A 23,242-nucleotide genomic window follows, 5' to 3' on the forward strand; every position below is an offset into this window, starting at 1 on the left:
TGCCCATTCCTTGTGTATGTAGGGGAAGGGCTCCTAATATGGACCACTTTTTGTTTCACGCTGATAACTAGCTTGTTTTCTTGCGAAGAAGTTTCATTTTGTGTTAGGTAGTCCTTCTCTCTTAGGTTAACCGTTAGGCCTAATTAGAGTAAAATAGCTTTGATAGATAGTCAGCAAAAATTAAATACAGAAAAAAAACCACAAAGGACCACTGAAGCGGACTTCTCGAATCACTGTAAAAAGCCTCCTGTACTTCAACATAACATGATACAACTTAGTTTGCAAGTCAGACTAATCAAAATATTAAACAATGACGACTGCACGTGAGAGGGAACAATAAAGAGACCAAAAAGCAATGTACTCACGTTAAAATGACGAACACGGAACGAATAACAGCGACGTTTCGACTTAAGGGTCTTCTTCAGGCACAAAAACACAAAAATACACACACAAAAAAGAAGAAGAAAGACGATAGAACAGATAAAGAGGAGAATAACTGACAAAACAACTGCACTGCACAAACCAACAAATGACAAAGACAGAGAAGAAAGGGAAGCTACTCGAGGGGAAGCCAACAATACCACAGGCAAGAAAAAAGAGTTGAAAAGCGGCAGTTTTGAGGTCTGTAGACCAAACAAAATGTGGGGGGGGGGGGGGGATTGAGTGGGAACGAAAGAGAAAACTCACGTACCCGTGCGGACACACACACACACACACACACACACACGCGCGCGCGCGCACACACACACAAGGTGGAACAGCGGGGGGAAAGTTTAGATGAATGAATTAACGGCGGATGTTATTTCCATCGGGGCAGGTAGTGCCGAGGGATGATATGATGTATGCTTTAGATTTATCTGTTTCGAGTTGATGAGAGCATTATTTGAAGCACACCAGGAAACAAAAGAAGCTTATCAAAAACAGAGTGAAAATAAGTGAAATTATCAACTTCCACGAAATTAAGACTATTTGTGATATTTTTTTTAAATCTCGAAGGCTAGTTATAGGTTATTTCCAGCAAGCTTCTGAATGAATTAATAAAAATAGCATTTAGCTTTTATTTTCTTCGATTTGTTGAAGGTGGTCCATATTAGGGGACTCCCACATACTTTGAGATTTTGCAATTATTTTTTGTTTGCAGTAGAAACTCGGGGTCAACACTGCTAAAATGTAACAAATACGGACTTAGCTGTCATATGTAGCTATTTTTGTGTGATAAAAGTTTTGACTGTGGACAATAACGAGTCCGTTTTAGGCGGCAAATTTAGAGTGAACCCTGCCAAAAGTGAAAAAAAGAGAACAAGCGTAACGTTTTTGAGGTTTGTGTTTCTGCAATTGTTTTGACATGTGCAAGTTATCCAGAGAGGGTGAATACAGCCAATGAAATTGTTTTGAGCGCTCTAGCGCCGTTAGTTTGTCAGAACAGGAGGTGGTCCATATTAGGAGCCGGTCCATATTAAGAGCCCTTCCCCTACTCCGCTTGAAATATTGATCGCAGGATTCGTGTACTGTGTTCTAAGCGGCCCCGCAAACTAACAGCCGAGACCAACAGTCTCGGTCAGACTCGCCGGGACCAGTGGTCTAGGTTAGCCTACCATTCATGATAATTTTATACAATACTGATATATACATGCACAGCCTGAGCCGCCTGGACGCTGACGGTGCGAGAATGTTTGCTTTGTTGATATCGCCAGAGTCATCGAAACAAACATTATTATAGACAACAAGAGAGAAAGAGAGAGAGACCGACAGACAGACAGACAGACAGACAGAAACAGACAGACATAAAGACAACGACATAGAGACAGAGAGGGTGACAGGGGTGGAGTGGGAGAAAGAGTCAAGCATGATGTACAGTGGAACCACCCTGTTAAGACCCCCGATGTAAGACTTCCTCCTTTCTTACACAGTCTAATATAAGACCCCCGCACCCCCCCCCCCCACCCCCTTCAGACCCTGTTTTCTCCGAATTTCTGATTTTAACATCTGTAAGTTAACCCCCATTTTAACACTACCTCCTTGTTAGACCTTTTTCTCGTGTTCTTGGGGGTCTTAAAAGGGGGGTCCACTCAATGGCAATTTATTAGAAAGGAAAAACAGAAACAAAGGTATACACTGACAGCTGCCTGCAGTCTTGTTTTCTTGTTCTATGCGCAGATGCGCAGTAAAAGAAAGAGCAAAGAGCAAATAGCAAGTTCGTTTTGTACAAAAGACGTCGTTTTCAGGTCTTGATGCTGGAATAACATTTCACTATTTCTGTCACTCTGAGAGGATTGATTTCAATGTGTCTGTCGTGCTGCTGAATTGGGAAATGGAAGTCTTGACAGAATTTAACTAGTAAGATGAAGAATTATTAATATGGCCCCATCCCCCCCCCCCCCAGTCCCACTTTGTCTCTGTCCCCAACCCCTACTCTCTCTCTCTCTCTCTCGCTCTCTCTCTCTCTCTCTCTCTCTCTCTCTCTCTCTCTCGCTCGCTCTCTCCTCTCTCTCTCTCCTCTCTCTCTCTCTCTCTCTCTCTCTCTCTCTCTCTCTCTCTCCTCTCTCTCCTCTCTCTCTCTCTCTCTCTCTCTCTCTCTCTCTCTCTCTCTCTCTCTCTCTCTCTCTCTCTCTCTCTCTCTCTCTCCCCGCATCCCTCACTGCAGCATCTGCAATAACAAGCTGTATCTGGATTGCCCCCCCCCCCCCCCAATCATTGTTTGTGTGGTATGAACAGAGAAAAAGTTAAACAAAAAAAGGCTATACGTATCATGATTTGTAATACATCCATCAAGAATCCACTACAAAAGACACACTAAATACTGCAAATATAGGTGTACATTGTATACAAAACAGTGCTACAATACTGCTGGTGTTGCAAAAACTAAAAGCAAACAACAAACAGGCTACGATTAGAAAGTGTAACAGTAAAATGTGCTCTCACATCGAAAATCAGCGAAGCACGATAATTATAATAATAAGTGTGATTGACTGTGCTCTCTAATTCCATTCGTCACACACAATCATACAATCAATACGTCACACAGACGTCACGGTGCACGTGTACTGACCTAGATGATGCTGATCGTAATCCTTATTTCGCTGGATCTCATCTTCGGAAGGGAAGAGGTTGTGCGACTGGCATTCCGTATCTGTAACAACAAACACATAAGACAGGACAGAAAACAGTCAGGATTACGTGATTTAAAAGGTGTACGCACCAATCATGACCAGTCGCTCTAGTATCGTTGCAACATTCTTCTCTTCTTCTTCTTCTGCGTTCTCCCACGTACACTCGTGTTTTTTTGCACGAGTGGAATTTTACGTGTATGACCGTTTTTTACCCCGCCATTTAGGCAGCCATACGCCGTTTTCGGAGGAAGCATGCTGGGTATTTTGGTGTTTCTATAACCCACCGAACTCTGACATGGATTACAGGATCTTTTTCGTGCGCACTTGGTCTTGTGCTTGCGTGTACACTGACACGGGGGTGTTCGGACACCGAGGAGAGTCTGCACACAAAGTTGACTCTGAGAAATAAATCTCTCGCCGAACGTGGGGACGAACTCACGCTGACAGCGGCCAACTGGATACAAATCCAGCGCGCAACCGACTGAGCTACATCCCCGCCCTGTTGCAACATGATTGATAATGTTCACTTTGCCACCGCTCAACGATTGCTTTAACATTAACATATTTTTTTTAAAATATAAATAAAACGAAAAACAGAACGAGACATGGTATCTTCGCGCAAAAGCACAAGAACACACAACCCCCGCCCCCCCCCTCCCCACACACACACACACACTCTCACACACACACGCACACATACTCACACACACACACACACACACACACACACACACACACACACACACACACACACACACACACATATATACACACACACACACCCGCCCCAACCCCACCCCCAATAACTGAATGATCTTTTTTACGTACATACGCTTAGCCATTTTCTGGACAAACAGTCAAGGGAAGTGCAACATAATCTTGTTTGATCGTTATGATTCACATTATGGTGACTATGTTTGACGTGTCATCAGGGACATGATAACTCTGACGAAAAAGGAGTAGCAGAAGAAGATAAAGAAAGAAAACCAGAAGAAGAAGAAGAAGAAGAAGAAGAAAAAGAAGGTGGACTCATAAGTCAAATTCGACTGTCGGAAGTCGGAATTACGGACATGACAAGAAGTGGCAACAGACCGTAGATGATAAATAATGGAGGGGTGGTGGGGGGGGGGGGAGAGACAGAATAAGACACATGATCGAGAGACCTGTCACAGTATCAAGACATAATCAGGACATCCTCCTCCAGTCGCCTGCGTGCCAATCGATAACGTCTAGCTAGGTAATTCGTTGGAGGTGATATCTATCCTTAGCGGATTATGACTTTATTCAGTTATTCTGCAGAAAAGACAAATGCTGGAGAGAAAAATCGTTATTTTCTGCAGCATTTCTGCATTATGTCATCTTTCGCCGAAGCAGCGTTTTTTTTCTGCAGCAAAACATTTTACTGCTGTAAAATTGAAATCAAGAATGCTGCAGTAAAACGGTGCTGTTGTTTTACTGCAGAAAACCTGTTTACATTTTTTCTGCAGCATTTTGTACTGGCTCTTGGCGGATTATGACATTATTCAGTTATTCTGGAGAAAAACCGAAATGCTGGAGAAAAACTGTCTTTTCTGCAGCATTTCTGCATAATGTCATCTTTCGCCGAAGCAATGTTTTTTACTGCAGTAAAACATTTTTTCTGAAGCATAATGTTTACTTGATTTTCTGCAGCATTATATTGCGATTAACTTTTTCTTCAGAATAGTCTGTGAGAGTTTTTTTGAAGAAAAACGAACGACCTTGTAAAGGAAGTCAGACAGACAAAATATATTCGTGTCACGCACAACTATTGGTAATTCTGGATGAGTCTATCTCTCGACAGAGGGGGGCTCGCGTGCTCCAACATTGTAATGAGCCAGTAAAAAATGCTGCAGAAAATGTGTAAACAGGTTTTCTGCAGTAAAAAACATTGCTTCGGCGATGACACGCAGCTCCAGAACAGCGCCAAGCCGGAGGACGTTGACCATCTCCTGGGATCCATCTCCAGTTGTTTCACTGACATCAAGAACTGGATGACTGAGAACAAGTTGAAGCTGAACAGTGAGAAGACAGAGGCCCTTCTCGTTGGAACACGACAGAAGATTGCTTCCCTCACTGTGACCGACCTCCAGCTGGATGACGCGACTGTTCCATTCTCCCCTGCTGTCAAGAGCCTTGGCGTCTTTCTCGACTCCACTCTCTCCATGCAGACACACATCTCCTTCATCATCAAGACCTGCTTTTTCCACCTACGACGCATCGCCTCCATCCGTCGCTACCTCACCCACGACGCCTGTGTCAAGCTGGTTGTCTCCCTCATCTTCAGTCGTCTGGACTACTGCAACTCCCTTCTGGCTGGCCTCCCCGCCTCATCCATTCATGGCCTACAACGAGTCCAGAACGCTGCTGCCAGGCTGACGTTGAGGAAGACGAAGCGAGACCACATCACCCCCCTACTTCGCTCCTTGCACTGGCTCCCTGTCAACACCCGAATCTCCTACAAACTGTCCACTCTGGTCTACAAGTGTCTCAACGACTCTGCTCCCGAGTACCTTCAATCCTCCCTGGACCTGTACACCCAGCCCTCCGACCGTCCCCTTTGTTCTGCTGCTGACCCACTCCGCCTTCACATCCCTCGCTCGAAACTCGCATCTGCTGGTCAGCGTGCATTTCCCTCCGCGGGCCCCTCCGTCTGGAACTCCCTGCCGCTTGAGCTTCGCCAGAGCCCCTCTCTTGACGCGTTCAAGAGTAGGTTGAAGACTCAGTTCTTCCCGTAGCTGGCTGCGACTTTCATGTTCGACGTGATGTGTTGTGCCCCAAAAGACATTCTTGTGCTGTGCTCTGTGAGAGGTGTTTTCTTTGTGTTTGATATTATTTTGTTTGGACCTAGCTATTGATGTGTACATTGTTGTTAAACAGTTGTTTGTTGTATGTTTATCAGGGTTTGCTAGTGTGTGATAGGGTTTGTGTCCGTCTGTAGATGTTAGTTTCTTTGTTAGTCCTGTGTTGACAACTCTTCGACAAGCGCTTAGAACTGTACCCACGGAATACGCGCTATATAAGCTTCATATTGATTGATTGATATTGATTGATTGAGTAAAACAACAGCACCGTTTTACTGCAGCATTCTTGATTTCAATTTTACTGCAGTAAAATGTTTTGCTCCAGAAAAACCCGTTGCTTCGGCAAAAGACATTATGCAGAAATGCTGTAGAAAAGACAGTTTTTCTCCAGCATTTCTGTTTTTCTGCAGAATAACTGAATAATGCCAAAATGCTGAAGAAAAAGTGTAAACAGTTTTTCTCCAGTAAAACAACATCACCGTTTTACTGCAGCATTCTTGATTTCAATTTTACTGCTGTAAAACTGTTTTACTGCAGAAAAAAACGTTGCTCTCGCGAAAGATGACATTATGCAGAAATGCTGCAGAAACAAACAGTTTTTCTCCAGCATTTCTGTTTTTCTGCAGAATAACTGAATAAAGTCATAATCCGCTAAGGATAGATATCCGACACCCCACCCGGGACTTCTACGTCAATATAAAAGTCTCCGTGATGCCTTGAAATCTGTCCTCACTGTGCGACACTGTCCCGTTGTTATTAAACATTGTTGAAAATTCAAGAATAAAAATGAAATAACATAAATTGTAAACATAGAGAAACACGTATGTCTGGAAATAATACAAGCATTACAACATCTGCAGCGCAGTGCGTATCAAGATGAAATGGAAAACAAAATACATACACTCGGGGACAGGGAACAGACGGTACTACATGCTTAGTCTTTTTGTTTGTATCAGTAGACACAACTACACACAACCCCCACGCCACAATAATACTGCCCGATGCGTTCGTCAAGAATAAGATACATTTTGTAAGGAACATGAATCTACAGCACATGGGTCTGTAAACTCAATCAGTTACTTTTACAGAATACAGAACCATGTTTATAATCTCGGAAGCAAGTCTCTGCTGACGTTCAGTTGTTTCTTTCACAATTTTGATTGTGTATCTATATATATATATATATATATATATATATATATATATATCCCATGACCTCCCTTCTTTGTCTCTGTTACTTCAGTATGGGTATATATGTTGTATTTTTATAGCTCAATAAATACATCATGGACTCCAAAAAATATATGATAGTGCAGATTCCGATTTGGGCAAAGGACTACTTTCCTCCCGACCTTTGACCTCGCGCCGAACAATGTGACACATTTGTATGAAGTTCTAAAATCGTATTGCACGGCTCAGAAAACCATATCAGTTGCACGCAAAAATGAATCTCAGAACTGATCTGATGTATGAGATGCAATAAGCAAAAGTTTCTTTCATTATGAAAGCAATGCAGGTCGAAAAAAACGAACATTCAACTTACAAGATAACCAGATGCTAGCGAACCAAAACAAAAACACGAGTACCCTCCCCTTGCATCGTTAGCAGACGACTTTTGAGAATCTGTCGGTAGTGTGTTTTGGTGTGCGCCTTCAGCTATCAAACATCGGCTGTTTCACGTGTTTTGCGAGCAAGTCTACTCTTTTGCCTGGCTCTGCAGTAAGTCCACATATTTTTCCGTAATCCAGTCATATTCCTTCAAAATGCAATCAATCGGCGGTGACAGACGTGTCGGTCGCGTTTTCCTCACTCCCATACCAGTTTAAGTTCATCCATGCAAACACACTCGCAAAACAGTTTATCACGTAGATACATTTCAAATAGGGAGCAAATGGTTAAATCTAAACCTACATATATATTTGTTCCCTAAAATTTGCTTCTCTGTCAATAAGCCTAATTACACACGTTCGAGAAAAACAACGTGGAATCGATTCTGAATCGAGTAAGCCAAATGGGTCCCAAACCCGTTTCGCCCGTTCTGCCGACCTGAAACGCAAAACAAAAGAATTGTGCGCTTCAACTAAATTAATTTCTATTCGACTTCATTACTTTCTTGCAACTTATGAACCTTTACTTAAAGCTTTTAAATGGTCTGAAAGTAGTGTTACCGCGTACTTATCGATGCACTCATTCGTTTTATTTTTTCAGCGACGGCCACTTAGTTTAAGGTTGCAAAAGGGCTAAGTCTCGCTGGCAACAGTTTTACCCTGCACAGATCGCAACAGTGCCGCTAGTAGTCTACACTTTGTGTTTGATGGTAGAATGGGATATACAGATTACAACACTCGTGGTTTTTTATATGGCTTGTATTTCAGTCAAGACCCAGCGGGAATATCAATCGAGAGCCACTCGCCAGAGGCTCGTGTCTCCCGATGATATTCATCCGCTGGGTCTTGACTGAAATACAAGCCATATAAAAAAACACTCGTGTTGTAACCTATATATACATGAGACATTCTGGCTTGGTGTTGAACTTTTTATATACATGTATATTGTACATGACAATACACAAACACAACGCCGCAGCAATACTGCACGATACAAAAACATAAAATCGACAGGCACAAAACAGGCACATAACTCGACATACTCTAACAGTCTTCAAAGTGCATGTAAAGTGAATCCGCGTTGTTCCGTCGCCTGTTCCCCAATCAATACAGTCTGGCAAGGTAATTCATTAGTGGTGAGCAGGGCCGGACCAAGTTCGTTTGAGGGGGGGGGGGGGGGGGGGGGTTCCAACTGAAGGCAGGGGTCCAAAGTCCACATTTTTTTTCTCTGAGAGGTACATTGGATGGCCAGGGGGGGGGGGGGGGGTCCGGAACCCCAGGAACTCCCCCCCCCCCACCCCAGATCCGGCCCTGGTGAGTTGCAACACCCAAGCGGTAACTGCCTCGTCTGACCATAACAATAGTGCTAGGTGTGACCTAGGATCTCAAGATACTTTGTTTAGAATATCAGTTACTTTCTGCAGGGAGTACAAATTGGAATACACGATCGCAAAACCGCCAAGACTCCAGAAAACAACCATAACATTGACGTTGTGAAACAAAATACAATAAATCTTACCAGCCTGACTGCGATTTTTTGTTTAAATGTATTGTTCTTTGTTTGTGTGGCAAATAAACACCAATTTATTGTGTTCATCTTTTATGTTTGTAATCTTTTGAAAATCTATTTTTATTAAATTATTTAGTTATCCAAGCGGAGCGCGGGCGAAGCCCGCGCGTAGCGAGGTAGTTTTTTTTTTCATCTCCCAGCACTGAAAATTTTTTTGCCAAGTGGTGTCTGTCTGGACATTGTTCTAGAATTCATCTTTTAGCACAATATTAGCGACACTGTTTGGACAATTCTATTAAAATTAGGCGTACAAACTGATTTTGTTTCGGGGAATCCTCTCAGAGGATCAGAATTTTCATATAATATCATCGGAAGCTGTTACAACGGGAAAATGTGAAACTTTTGTCACTTTTTAACATGGAATTTCATCTTTGAGCGTTTCAAGCGGACTTTAATAAAATAGTTATTTGCGAATTAAGCAGCGGAAGACACTCACCGGTTCAACATGTGTATGGTCATTAAACCTCAAAACATTTCAGTAAGTGGTTTAGACAAACACCTCCGCCATGTGAGGGTGACTGGTTTGTAGCTGAAGAGTTTTTTTTCTAAAGTGTGTTCTAAATACAAATGACGTACTGGTAATGATGTAATGAGTTGTTCTAATCTTGTTCTTGGAACTCTTGCTGTTCCAAGCTTGTTCTTAGCAAGTCTTGGTGACGAGAACAAAGACTATCAATGAAATCTTTAGAAATAACCTCTGACAACGACGACGATGACGACGACGACGACGACGATAACAACAACAACAACAAATGACATCGACGACGACGACAACAACAACAACAACAACAACAACAACAACAACAACAACAACAACAAAAACAACAACACGAGAACAACAACAATCACGACAACGAACATGACAACAACAACACCAACAACTACGACGACAACTACAACGACTGGGTTATGATGACATCACCAATGATTTATCAAATGTTCAGTGTCAAGGCTGTTAAAAAATCGTTAAATCCTATTTCTTCACTGATTCTTATGAAATTTTAAAGGTAGGTTTGTTGTCCCCAACTTATTTTCACTCCATACTTTTCCAGAAGAAAAACAATAATTTTGGCAGTTAAAAACCGTTAAATTTCAATTCTTCACCGATATTTATGAAATTTTGTGGGTAGGTTCGTTGTCCCCAACTGATTTTCACTCTATACTTTTCCAGAAGAAAGACATAATTTTGGCAGTTAAAAAACGTTAAATTTCAATTCTTCACCTATCTTTATGAAATTTAGTGGGTGGGTCCGTTGTCCCAAACTGAATTTTAAGACATACCTTTCCAGACAAAAAACCTTATTTTTGGCAGTTAAAAACCGTTAAATCTCAATTCTTCATCGATATTTATGAAATTTTGTGGGTAGGTTCGTTGTCCCCAACTGATTTTCACTCCATACTTTTCCAGAAGAAAAACATAATTTTGGCAGTTAAAAACCGTTACATTTAAATTTTCACCTATCTTTATGAAATTTAGTGGGTGGGTCCGTTGTCCCAAACTGAATTTCAACACAAACTATTCCAGTCAAAAAAGCTTATTTTTGGCAGTTAAAAACCGTTAAGTCTCAATTCTACACCGATATTTATGACATTTTGTGGGTAGGTTTGTTGTCAGATTTGACATGATGGCAGAATTGAAAGTGTGAGATATCCTGATGTTTCACAATTTATGCTGCATAATTCAGCCCCATAGGCGCTTGAATTTTAGGTGGAGTTGGGTTTTTTTTCAGCCCAAACCAGTAACCCCCACATGGTTTTCATGTCCCTTTCTGAGAGACTTCAAGAAGTTTCAATTTGACGTCATGATTAGCCTGCCGCATTAGCAAGTATGAAAACACGTCATCGATGACACATTTTAAGACAGAGAGAGAGAGAGAGAGAGAGAGAGAGAGAGAGAGAGAGAGAGAGAGAGAGAGAGAGAGAGAGAGAGAGAGAGAGAGAGAATCATGTACACACAGATGGACGACTTCGCTTGGGGTATGTACTGCCCGGCAGTACACATCTACTTAATTATTAAGTTTATTGTTTGGTAATATTTTATTCTTTAGGTGGGGGAGGGGGGGGGGAGTCAATCTGGTGCATGATGATGAATAATGAACTGAAACCGCGCTCGGCTTCATAGACAGTTCAAGGAACCCCCCTCCCCCAAAACAAAATGTATTGAAACAAATTGATGCAGCTATTGTAAATATAAACTGTAAATGAAATTATGTTGAGTGAAAAAGCCAGTGAAGGTCAAGAAACGTTACCGGAGCGATGCACTTCGTAGACCTAGCTCCGTGTGGCATTAAAATACAGTGTTCTAGATGATCGAACGTGTAGCAAGGACCTGTACGGTTACGTGTAAATGTTGCGTCACCCGTGACTCAATTGTTTTCTCCAATGTACCAAATCAAACGTTGTCTTGCTCCCAAGACTGCAGATCTTAGCAAACGCGTTACGTAACAACTAGATTTGATGACGTTACCCGTACACGTCGTCTTCCCATACACGTGCTGACAAGTTCCACATCTAGATCTGTCTATTTAAATTTGAGACAGGTTAAGCGCGCACAGTTGTTGCACCAAAGGGAGCACTCACGCACCAGGAAACAAACTTTTTCGTAGACGAAGGTACCAGGCTGGCTGCTAGTCATTAGTTCCGCCAGAAGTGAAGCATGTTCATATTTTATCGCTACCGCTCCCCGCAGAAATGCCCATGGCTTAGCCCGAAGGTACGCTAGACAGCGAAGTGGAAAGCAACTCGCTGCGTACAACTATCTCATGAAATGATTGTAAGCGTTGGAAGTCGGTCCTCTGCTATATATAGCATGCGGCTTTGTTCAGATTCGCTGCGGTTAAATCGAATTTTGATTGGCAGATTTCATTCAGCGATAGGTTAAACTATCGGAGAAGTCCTGTTTCGTGTCAAGGTTGTGTGCAACTTTCCGCACCCGACATGCAAAGTGAAAGACTACATACACAGCTTTATTCAGCTTCGCGCGCTGTGTCGTGTATCTACGGCCTGAAACCAAGCCATAAGCCTGAGCTCCATAACCACAGACTTCTGACAGCTAGGTATAAAAAGGTCTGCGGTCATAACATTAAAAACGAAGGCTATGAGAAGACATATAGTTGTGTAAAACACAGACCAAACGGCACCAAAGAAACATACGAGGGGAAACCCGTGTTATAGCTCACAAATGTCAGACGCATTTGCTGTGACTATAGGACAACATATGCTAATGTAAACAGGTGGTAACACACTTTTCAGCCAAGTTAAAGACCTCATTTACCTGTCCACGTCAGCCACGGGCCCTGTATAAACATACTACAATACACATTTTAGCAGTGTCTGTTTTAACTCAATTTTACTATGTATCGCGTTATTCGTATCCGCACACTCTGAAAAATAATCACTGTTCGCATTATTTGCTCTGTAAACACCCGTACAACATATAACAAGTGTGCAGTATGATTTAAAAGCAAAGGGGGGGGGGGGGGGGGAGGGTCCACTATAGTGGTTGAAGGATAACGAATAAAATAGGCGCGCACACACACACACGCACGCACACACACATACACACACACACACACACACACACACACACACACACACACACACACACACACTATCAGCAAAAGACATAAGAACACACATATGCATGACGGTGCTTGGCAGAGGAAGAGGCGGAGGAAGAGGGAGGGGGAGTGGATCTGAAAGACAATTTCTGTATTACAAACTAAAGCCTGCCTTATTTCAATACCAAGGAAAAGCCTTCCACTCTCCCGTCTAAAAAATGAAAGCCTCCATTGCTCGAAATATAAAAACTTTCTCACTTAAACCAAAGCCTCTTTGTTTCAGAGAAGAAGGAGCGGTAATCTCCAAATTAAAGAAACATGTAAGCTGAACATAAAGGAGGATTTCTACGACAGACCAGGGACTATTTAGCCGTTCGACAACATACGCACACACGCACGCACTGGCACACAAACTCACACACACTCACACACACACACACACGAACGCACACACACACACATACACACACACACACGCACAGTTCAATCAACCCGGTGAAATAAAAGATTCTCTCTGGTAGACCCTTCCCTTCTTTTTCCCTGAGGATTTTCGTCTGATAACTTCTGCTTGACCCGTCCCTGTCCACTTAAGGCGCCGTTACAATTTTATGACAAAGGAGATTTTACGCTCGAGTGAAAGAAAGGGCTTTGCTTCGTCGTAGTGCCGGATATTGTGCCGTCTTTGATACCTAAAAATAGCTACGGATACTCTGTGGATGTATTTTTGATGTCTGTCTTTCAGACGGGTGCAGTGGCGTGATGGTAAGACGTCATCAGCCTCCTAATCGGAAGGTCGTGAGTTCGAATCCCGGTCGCTGCCGCCTGGTGGGTTAAGAGTGGAGATGTTTCCGATCTCCCAGGTCAACTTATGTGCAGACCTGCTAGCGACTTAACCCCCTTCGTGTGTACACGCAAGCACAAGACCAAGTGCACACGGAACAGATCCTGTAATCCATGTTAGAGTTCGGTGGGTTATAGAAACACGAAAATACCCAGCATGCCTCCCCCGAAATCGGCGTATGCTGCCCGAAGGGCGGGGTAAAAATGATCATACACGTAAAAAATCCACTCGTGCTAAAAACATGAGTGAACGTGGGAGTCTAAGCCCATAAAAGAAGAAGAAGAAGAAGAAGATGTCTGTCTTTCATCTTCAGGTTGTGTTTGAAAGTTTAAGGTCATATTAAGCAAGGTAGGCACGTGTACGAAAGACACACAAGTACACCGGAAATAAAGAAAGCAAATACGCACGCACACTAACGCGCAGCTAATTTCCGATTGGGTATCTTGACTGTATTAGTTGTTACATTTCTCATTTTTTATGCATCTCCCTGGTGTCTTCCTTGCTTCCGTTCTTCTTTACCGTTTGTTATCCCTCAACCCCCAGCACCCCCCCCCCCCCTTCCCCCTCTATCTGTGTCACCATGTAACTATGTCTGTCTGTCTGTCTGTCTGTCGCTCTCTCTCTCTCTTTCTCTCTCTCTCTCTTTCTCTCTCTCTCTTTCTCTCTCTCTCTCTCTCTCTCTCTCTCTCTCTCTCTCTCTCTTTCTTTCTCTGTCGCTCTGTCTTTGGCGCTGTCTGTCTCTCTGTCTGTCTGTCTGCAATTAATTGTACGCACACAACAAAGTAACTTGGACATGTACGTGAGTTCTCTCTTTTCCCTGTCCAATGAATGAACACTTTTCTCGTCAAGTCAGGCAGTTTGGTAGTTTCAGAGAAAATTCTTGTTTACCTCATCAAACCCAAGATCGTCTTGAAAGCGACAGTTTCTGAGAAGAAACTGATAAGTGAATTCAATGGCGCTATGTCCCTAACCCACCGTAAAAAATATCAAACAGAACTTAGTTACGGCTAGTATTGACATTGTAACAACCTGTGCGAGTCAAGAAAAATCACCATTAAATAAAGGAAAAGCTTGTGCGAGAGATATACAGTATGGATCTACTAAACGCGTGTGCAAGTGATGGACAATCACCACAAAATCAATTATAAAATCAAGAATAACTGTAAGCCTTAGCGGGGAAAAAAACCGTGTGCAGATGATGGAAAATACCACACACACAATCAAGAATAACTGTGTGCCTGAGCAGAATAAACTTACCAATAGCTTGTGAAAAGGATGGAAAATCACTGTATATATAACCAAGAACGAGCTTGTGCGCGACTAACATAGCATTATGACATCACTAACTGCTTGTACGCGACTAACATAGCATTATGACATCACTAACTGCTTGTGCAAATTATGGTAAATGGGGAAGAAATGGAAAAGCAAATAAGGAACAGAAGGTAAAGATTTCACAGCGACTAAAAGGCACCCACTTCGTACCAAATGTCCTCAGGGACCACAATGATTACTGGCGGCATGCGTAGTTCATGTAACGAGGTAATTACTCTTGCCGAGATGATCGTGTCCAGTTAGTACCCATGATACCTAATTGCGTACGAGGGTATGGCCTGCACGATTCGTACACCTGTTTCAGCTGCAAGAAAACTGTCCGGATGAAGTGTCAGATGTTCATATTATACCGCTGGCCAATTCAGAGCTTTTGAGCCATTCGTGAGCATAATTTGTTTTACAAAACCGTGTATCTCTATGTCTGTGTCTGTGTTCAAATTGGCGTATGTGTAGTATTACTATTAGCGACAGTAACATGTGGACACTTTTCTACTTAAAACAAAATGCACATGTAAATTAGAATAAAATAAGCAAATAACACACAAACACACACACACACACACACACACACACACACACACACACACACACACACACACACACACACACACACACACACACACCTGTGAAAACCTGGAGAGATCGGTGATGGCCGGTTTGCATGAAGGTTTACATCAGGGGAAGGTATCTAAACGCTTTCCTGAAAGGGTACTTCTTTTGGCAACAATTACAGGGTAGATATTGCAGACTAAGTCAAGTCATCACACTGTCATGTTGAAAGTCGGTCTGCGTTGGGGCATTTGAATAGACGAACTGCTGGAATAAATCTGTCGGGTTTTGAATGGGTTTTGAAAGAGTGAGTTCTCTTGTTTTTATTTAGGCAAACTTGCCACACGTGCTCGTTGTCCACGTGTTTCAGACACACCCCTCGCTAGTGACTGGCCTATATCTGTCACGTGGTAAAGTTTGCCTCAATAAAAGCAGGAGTATTCATTCTTGTACAACATTTACACACCCGACAGAATTAGTCCCACATGTAAGCGAGGCACAGACAAAATACTTTGTTTAGATAATAAAAGTCGCTTGTTCATTTCAATGCTTGTTATTCTCTCCGGTGCCAGGAGACTGGTTCCGTATAACTCTCACTTACTCTTGTTGCACATATATTTATGCATTTAGAGCGCTTATGTCCCTTTGTTTCTCAGATCCTCTTTCATAGAGTTTTAATCAGGACTAGTGTTAAGTTTAAAACGCTTTTTCCTCCAGTTCCAAAGTACGTTTCACAAACTCACGTTTCATTAAACAGTTAAATCTACAGTGTTTGTTTTAGAAATAATTGTGATCGTTTAAAGTGACACTTGTCGTTTCTTTTCGTCGTGAGTATTCCGCAGGCAATTCCGCCTTGAGTTTTGGAAACGTGCTTTGAAAAGAGAGAAGCAACGGTTGAAACGTACCGCGTGTCCCCGTTTAGAACTCTGAAAGCACGTTTTCCAAAAGCCTGTTTCATTAACACATTGTCTCCCAGGTACGAATATATCTGACCTATCTGGCTCTATCTGACCTATCTGACTCTATCTGACCTATCTGGCTCTATCTGACCAGGTACGGATATATCCGCTCAGACTGTTAGCTTCAGTAGCTTACTGTAACGTCGATCTAACGCCTGCATTCCAGCGTGTTGATACACAGTTTCTAAACAGCTACTATAATTCCGAGCGACCTGTTCGGCTAAAAAAAAAAATTGGTCAACATAGGTGGGGGAGAAAGCGTTAAACAGTTACAGAAGTGTTTTTTCGTCATTTTCCCCCAGCATATGTGTGATGTTTTAAAAGTGGTGTACATTGTGGGTTTTTTTTTCTCCATTCTTTGATGAAATGCCGCAGGCAATCCCACTTCAATCTCGAAATCAAAGATTGACAGGCTGAGCATCGACAGAAAAAGGATATGGCTTCTTCAGGAACGACTCGTAACAGGTTATCCTGGCATTTAAAAGCACTGTCCTTCCCCTGGACACTTTTCGGCACACCATCTCGGATCTAGCCGGGCTTTCGCATGGTATAAGATCATCCCTATACTTAGACAGATACCAATAGCCAACATCCTGGCTGCTTCCTGCGCAAAGTGAGAATGTTTTGATGAACAAGAAATTCCTATGAGGTAGGAAAAACACCCCCGTCAAAGGGAAATAACCTTCTCAGTTGGTGGCAGTGACTGAGTGAGAATGGTTATTTCCCTTTGACCATGAAGATGTCCCTGTATAAGTCCTTGTATAATTTTAATCCACCAATAACTCCCTAACCGTGTGTTTGACTGGTCCCAATTTTTGTAAGGACCGTCTCAGGAATGTATAGAACCTGTTCACCAAGTTTGGTGACGATCGGTCCGTTCATTCTTGAGATCTATATGCGAACACAAACACACAAACAAACACACAAACACCCAAACAAACACATCGAGCGAAACCTATACACACCCCTATACCGGGGGTGTAATTAATTTCACAGATTGCCACTAGCGGTCTCCAAGAACAATAAATAATCAAACAATGATCACTCAGCACAGACATCGCCAAGGCTGTTAAATGTTGGTATGTGTCCAAATGAAGGAATGGTATCATCCCATGTAAAAGCCAGGCAATCTCTAACATGGCGTGCTGAATCGTTCACACGCCCAGCACTGCACTTTTAAGTGTCGACCGTTATTTCCTCGATTTTCAAAGCACGTTTCACAAAGCATAGTTCATTTAAAGAGGCGACATAGTTTGTGAAAATCTCCCATGGGATGGAAGGCCGGAAGTGTAAGATGACCTGGCCTACCATTGGCCAGTTTGCAGAGGACGGTCTGTCAATCTCTGATGCTAGAAGTCTATTTCGGGACTAAAACAAAGCGTTTGAAACCGTGTGATAGTCTTAAAGTGGGACACGTCGTGTCTCTTTCCTGTTAATATTCCGCACACAGTTCCGCTTGATCCAACCGGCACGGTTGGCCTAGTGGGAAGGCGTCCGCCCCGTGATCGGGAGGTCGTGGGTTCGAACCTCGGCCGGGTCATACCTAAGACTTTAAAATTGGCAATCTAGTGGCTGCTCCGCCTGGCGTCTGGCATTATGGGGTTAGTGCTAGGACTGGTTGGTCCGGTGTCAGAATAATGTGACTGGGTGAGACATGAAGCCTGTGCTGCGACTTCTGTCTTGTGTGTGGCGCACGTTAAATGTCAAAGCAGCACCGCCCTGATATGGCTCTTCATGGTCGGCTGGGCGTTAAGCAAACAAACAAAAATCCGCTTGATCCAGGATTTTTCGGAAGACTGGCGGCAGGGACGACTCTGAACGTGTAATCGTGGCATTTATATGCACAGTCTTTCTCGTGAAGACAGTTCGGCTTACCATCTCTAACCTGAGACGAGTTGCCCAGAGCGGTTCGCCACGGGTCGCTCGCAGTGCGAATGACAAAAAGCCGTTTCTTAGGGCAGTGCAAGAAAGCGCTCGCGAAGCACTCGGCGAGCGGCTTTGGTATATATGCTCGCCCACCGCCCGCCGCGTTATCCAAGATGGCGGCGGTGTTTACACTGCGATGCCGTGTAGCGTGTTTCGATCTTCTCGGCGTGGTTTTCGACGTGACCCGAGGGATCCACCGCTTTTCAAGGTTCAGGGACTACCCCAGCTAAATTTCCCATCATAACTACATTCTCTCTGACGATTTCACTGACCGAATCGTCTACTAGTTTAAGAAGTACAACTTTTTTCATATCTCGCAGCAATCGTGCTTTCTTCGTCGCCATCGTGAAGCGATTTGCCTCGTTGTGAGCCCGTTGCATAGACCAATCCAGAGCGACTTTTCTCTGAGCGGGCTATTGTGATTCTGAGCAACGCATGGCTGGTCGAGCTTTAACGTGGACAAGGGTGATTTATTCCATTTAGATCAATAATCAGCATCCTGACATGTTTCCTACGCAGGTTGAGGTTTGTGTGTGTGTGTGTGTGTGTGTGTGTGTGTGTGTGTGTGTGTGTGTGTGTGTGTGTGTGTGTGTGTGTATATATGTGTGTGTCTGTGTGTGCGTACGTGCGTGCGTGTGTGTGTGTGTGTGTGCGTGTGTGCGTGTGTGTGTGTGTGGGTGTGTGTGCGCGCACGTGTGTAGTTGCGTGCGTGCGTGCGTGCGTGCGTGTGGTGCGTACGTGCGTGTTTCAGTTAATGAAATCATTCCACAGAGTACCACTGATGTCCTTTAAAATCATACAAAGTACATTCTCACTCTGAACAGGATAGCAACAGTTTGTATGTGTCAATGAAGACAAATGTTCTTGTCTCATAAACAAGACTGACCAAATCTGAAAGTGTAAGCCAAACAGCTTTCATGAGAAGGATTTTGCCTTTAATCTCGAGATCAAGGATTGTCAAGATGAGCGGCGACTGGAAATGGATACGGCATCTTCAGGGACGAGTCTGAAACTGTACCCTGACATTCAATACATGGCTTTAGAACTCGCAATCAGTCCAAATTGATCATATGTTCTTGTCTCATTTCCCCGGGGTCATCAGCAAACGACGATTCTGGCTCACATACTTCCGGAGTAATTGATTTGATTTCTTCTCCAGCGCAGGTGTTGTTGTCGTAAACAGTCCAGTAAGTGACGGGCGCAGTGGCGCAGTGGTAAGACGTCGGCCTCCTAATCGGGAGGTCGTGAGTTCGAATCCCGGTCGCTGCCGCCTGGTGGGTTAAGAGTGGAGATTTGTCCAATCTCCCAGGTCAACTTATGTGCAGACCTGCTAGTGACTTAACCCCTTTCGTGTGTACACGCAAGCACAAGACCAAGTGCGCACGGAAAAGATCATGCAATCCATATCGGGGCTCGGTGGGTTATGAAAACACGAACATACCCAGCAATGCCTACCCAACGAAAGCGGAGTGAAGCTGACTATGCTCTCAGAGTATAGTGTGGGGAACCCAAATGGGCAACCAAGCTCACACGTCACCAGAATTTCTGGAACGCTGAAGAAGAAGAAGAAGTCTAGTAAGAAGTGATTTGCTTCCGATGAACAGTATCAAATGTAGTAGCCTGGGAGTAACTTCTTTGATTGTCCACACGTGCGTGTTTTGTCAGTCGTTTAATCCGTAATTTATTGACAATGTACACCATACAACATATCCTTGTCTTTACGTTACTTGATTTTCTGTTGACTAGTTTTCACCAACACAAATACTGTCTGTCATTACCAGAACAAATGCGCCAGATGGCACACACACACACAAATCAATGCATCAGAATAATGCCCGAAAGCCATTTGATTTGTGTTTCCGTAGTTTTCAAATCTGCGAATGCTGAAAATTGCCAGCGGCATATTCTAAGTGCTTTGTGCGTAATAACCAAGAGCATGACTGTATTGCCCAAATAAATAGGGGGGTGCGGCGAAGTTTGCGTTATTGTATGAGTGTGCTTGTTAATTGAGGTCGTAGGTCAAAAGATGTAACCGTGATTTGGTCCAGTTTTGTGCTGGATAGTCTTTGCAGCAGATATTTATTTTCAATAACACGTAACAAAACTAAACAAAAAAAACAAATAACGGGAAAAGGCACACACATCAAAACATGTTTTTCAGTTGGAAATGATCAAAATGTTGTGTTAAAACACGATCAATCGCCTTTACTTGTTGTCCATGCAAAAATATACGCCCAATCCAGCACAGCAAGACTCTTCCGTATCTCGCACAGAAGACCTCCTGTATCAAACAAAACATTGTTGATTTCATCTTCCGAGGTCAGTACTTTAGGATGCAAAAGCTATTTACGAAAAGAAGAGTTGGCCAATTTAGATTCTGAAATTTCTTTTTAAAGGATTCGAAGACAAAGAGCTGTCAGAGAACAAACGAAGAGCAGACAGAACAGTGGTCGATGTTTTTTTTAAATGAGTGCACTTTCTCCAAAAAAAATAACTCGTTCTTTGCAGCTGCATTGGCCAAGCCACTTTTAAAGAATGTACACCGCAGTAAAGTCATTTTTTAATTGTCAAGGTGATTCTAATGTGACTGTAAGGTAAAGGTCATGTCCTTGTTCGCAGAAAGAATCAACTAAATAACAAAAGGAGTTTACGGTCTTGCAATCCAGATGTTTTGGTATTTTGTTGAGGTAATTGTGTTTGTTTGTCTTATTCTTGCATTCTTATTTTCTTTCTTATTTTCTTTCTTTCTTTCTTTCTTTCTGTTCTTCTTTCCTTCGTTCTTTTTCCGTTTGACTTCTTTCTCTTTCTTTTTTTTTAACTTTCTTTCTTTCTTACTTTCTTCCTTTCCTTTCTTTCCTTCGTTCTTTCTTATTTTGTCTGTTCCGTCTTTCTTTTTTCACTTCTTTCTTTCTTTCTTTATTGTTCTCTCTTTCTCTCTTTGCTTTTAAATTGCTCAGCTATTCAGGTGAATATTGGGAACGAAAGTTTACTGACTTTGTCCACGTCCTTCCCCAACGCAAAATGTTGAGCAAAAAAACAACAACAACAAAACTTAATATTGTCTATTTTCGTAACAGTAATGATGCTGACTTGGACAATAACGATAATAATAATAACGACGACGACGATAATGCAATTAACCAATTAACCAGAACCTGGCAAATCGACGAGACAGCAAGAATGTCAAAAGTCTCAAAGCATGCAATTTTCTGACAAGTTATTTTCCGTGACATAGCTGGACATTTCACTACAGAAAACACCGTCCTCACTTCACGCCCACACACACAAATGCATATAATATTATAGTGTAATGTCAATTATTTTAAGACAAAAAAAGTGGTGAAACCTGCTCAGCTGTCAAGAAAAATAAGTGCGACATTCTACAGACATACACATCTTTGGATTTCTTCTTCTTGTCGTTTGCTGTTAGATCGTCAGTCCGGACTGCGGGGTGAAACGTGCTGTCCTCTTTGGGGCCGTATAGCTTCTTTTGTAGCGCTGTCTCCTCTGGCCAGATGGTGTCCCTCAGAGCACTGTGGTATGGACAAGCCTGCAGGATGTGCTCTGCTGTCTGATTCTTGCCACACGGACATAACCAGCTTGTCTTTGGATTTAATGTTGCATGTGTCAGGAAAATTACGAATAGAACACGAGGGTTGAATGGAAAGTCTGTTGAACAAGAGCTGATAGACAAGGCTGTAGCCCATTAGCAATAAGCTGACATGCTAGCGTCAAAATTGCACGCCATCTTTTCTTTTGCAACTTGTGTACCTCCAGAGCCGATTATGACCCCTGTCGTAGATTAATGAGCACATTAATATTCTTAAGAATGACAAACCCAACAATTGCTGTCACTTTGAAATCAACTTTGAAACTATGGTCTCACCAGATGAGCAATGTACCAAAAGCAAGAAAAACACGAGAATGTTCACTCTAAATTCAAAAATGCTATCAAAACAATATCTTAACCCAGCAAACAGAACACTTGCTTAATATATTATCTTCCAAAACGAAGAAAATAAAAAGGTCTGTGTTTCAATGCTCCTTACTTAATCCAGATATTCGTCGTCAAGTACATGAACAAAGTGTATGTATGCGCTATATGGCGAAGATGTATAGTTCATAGACTTATGAAATTGAACTGTACACTTTTGATCAACCCTCGTACATAAACCAAATACACTTCTATAAAACTATAGAAAAAATGTCCGCTCTTTCACCATGAAAACACTCGAGATGTCTTGAAAGTCGAACATAAATCGGAGACCTTTAGTCTTACATTCGAACCCCTGCTAGATGTTGATTTATCTAGGTGACATTTAAAAGTCTGGGTAGGAACTCTTATTGGCGGAAAATTAAACAATGACACGACGTTTAAGAAATAACGTCAGGAGGTAACTTGACACAGTCAACCTATTAAAACAATCAGGCGAAACAGAACAGATTTTTTGTTTGGAGTTGTGCAATTGTTTGACAACACAGAGGGATGAACATTTGATCATCAAGTCATGGCAACCTTAATAGACGGGTACAAGTACCTTAGCTTATATAGGCTTGTTGCACTTTTTGACGACAAGGACAATTGTACAAACACACAGACAGACAAAAAGCGACAGATAGAACAGCCAGAAGGGCGGACAGACACAATTCCTTCTCTCAAAAAACAAAATACATACATAAATACATAAAATCAAAACATATTTAAAGGATAGAAACGGCAATGCTCAACAACGTGCCAAATTATGGGCCATTTGTGTTCTATAACCATACCTCCCACTTTTTATAAATTCCACGTTCGGTTCAAGTTGACTTCGGACCTTCGATACGGTGTGTGCACTTTACAAGTAAGCCTATCGTTGCTGTTCTCACAATACTGCCGTTCCAGATTATGCAAAGAACACTCACAAGCCCTTCTCCCGTCATCATTCCCCCAACACTCCCATCCCTATTATGACCCCCCCCC

At 42.6% G+C, this 23,242-nt stretch overlaps 1 protein-coding gene across 1 annotated transcript in view; it reads right to left on the reverse strand.

Moving 5' to 3' along the window:
- The window catches only part of LOC138960236 (voltage-dependent calcium channel gamma-1 subunit-like), a gene marked incomplete in the record, with an annotated part of 101,568 nt that overhangs the window by 39,173 nt on the left and 39,153 nt on the right, over positions 1-23,242 (reverse strand). The window contains 1 exon segment of the mRNA XM_070332041.1: positions 3,050-3,130. Within this exon segment, the coding sequence (XP_070188142.1) occupies positions 3,050-3,130 (81 nt within the window).

Source organism: Littorina saxatilis, linkage group LG2 (genome assembly GCF_037325665.1).
Source record: "Littorina saxatilis isolate snail1 linkage group LG2, US_GU_Lsax_2.0, whole genome shotgun sequence".
NCBI lineage: Eukaryota > Metazoa > Mollusca > Gastropoda > Littorinimorpha > Littorinidae > Littorina > Littorina saxatilis.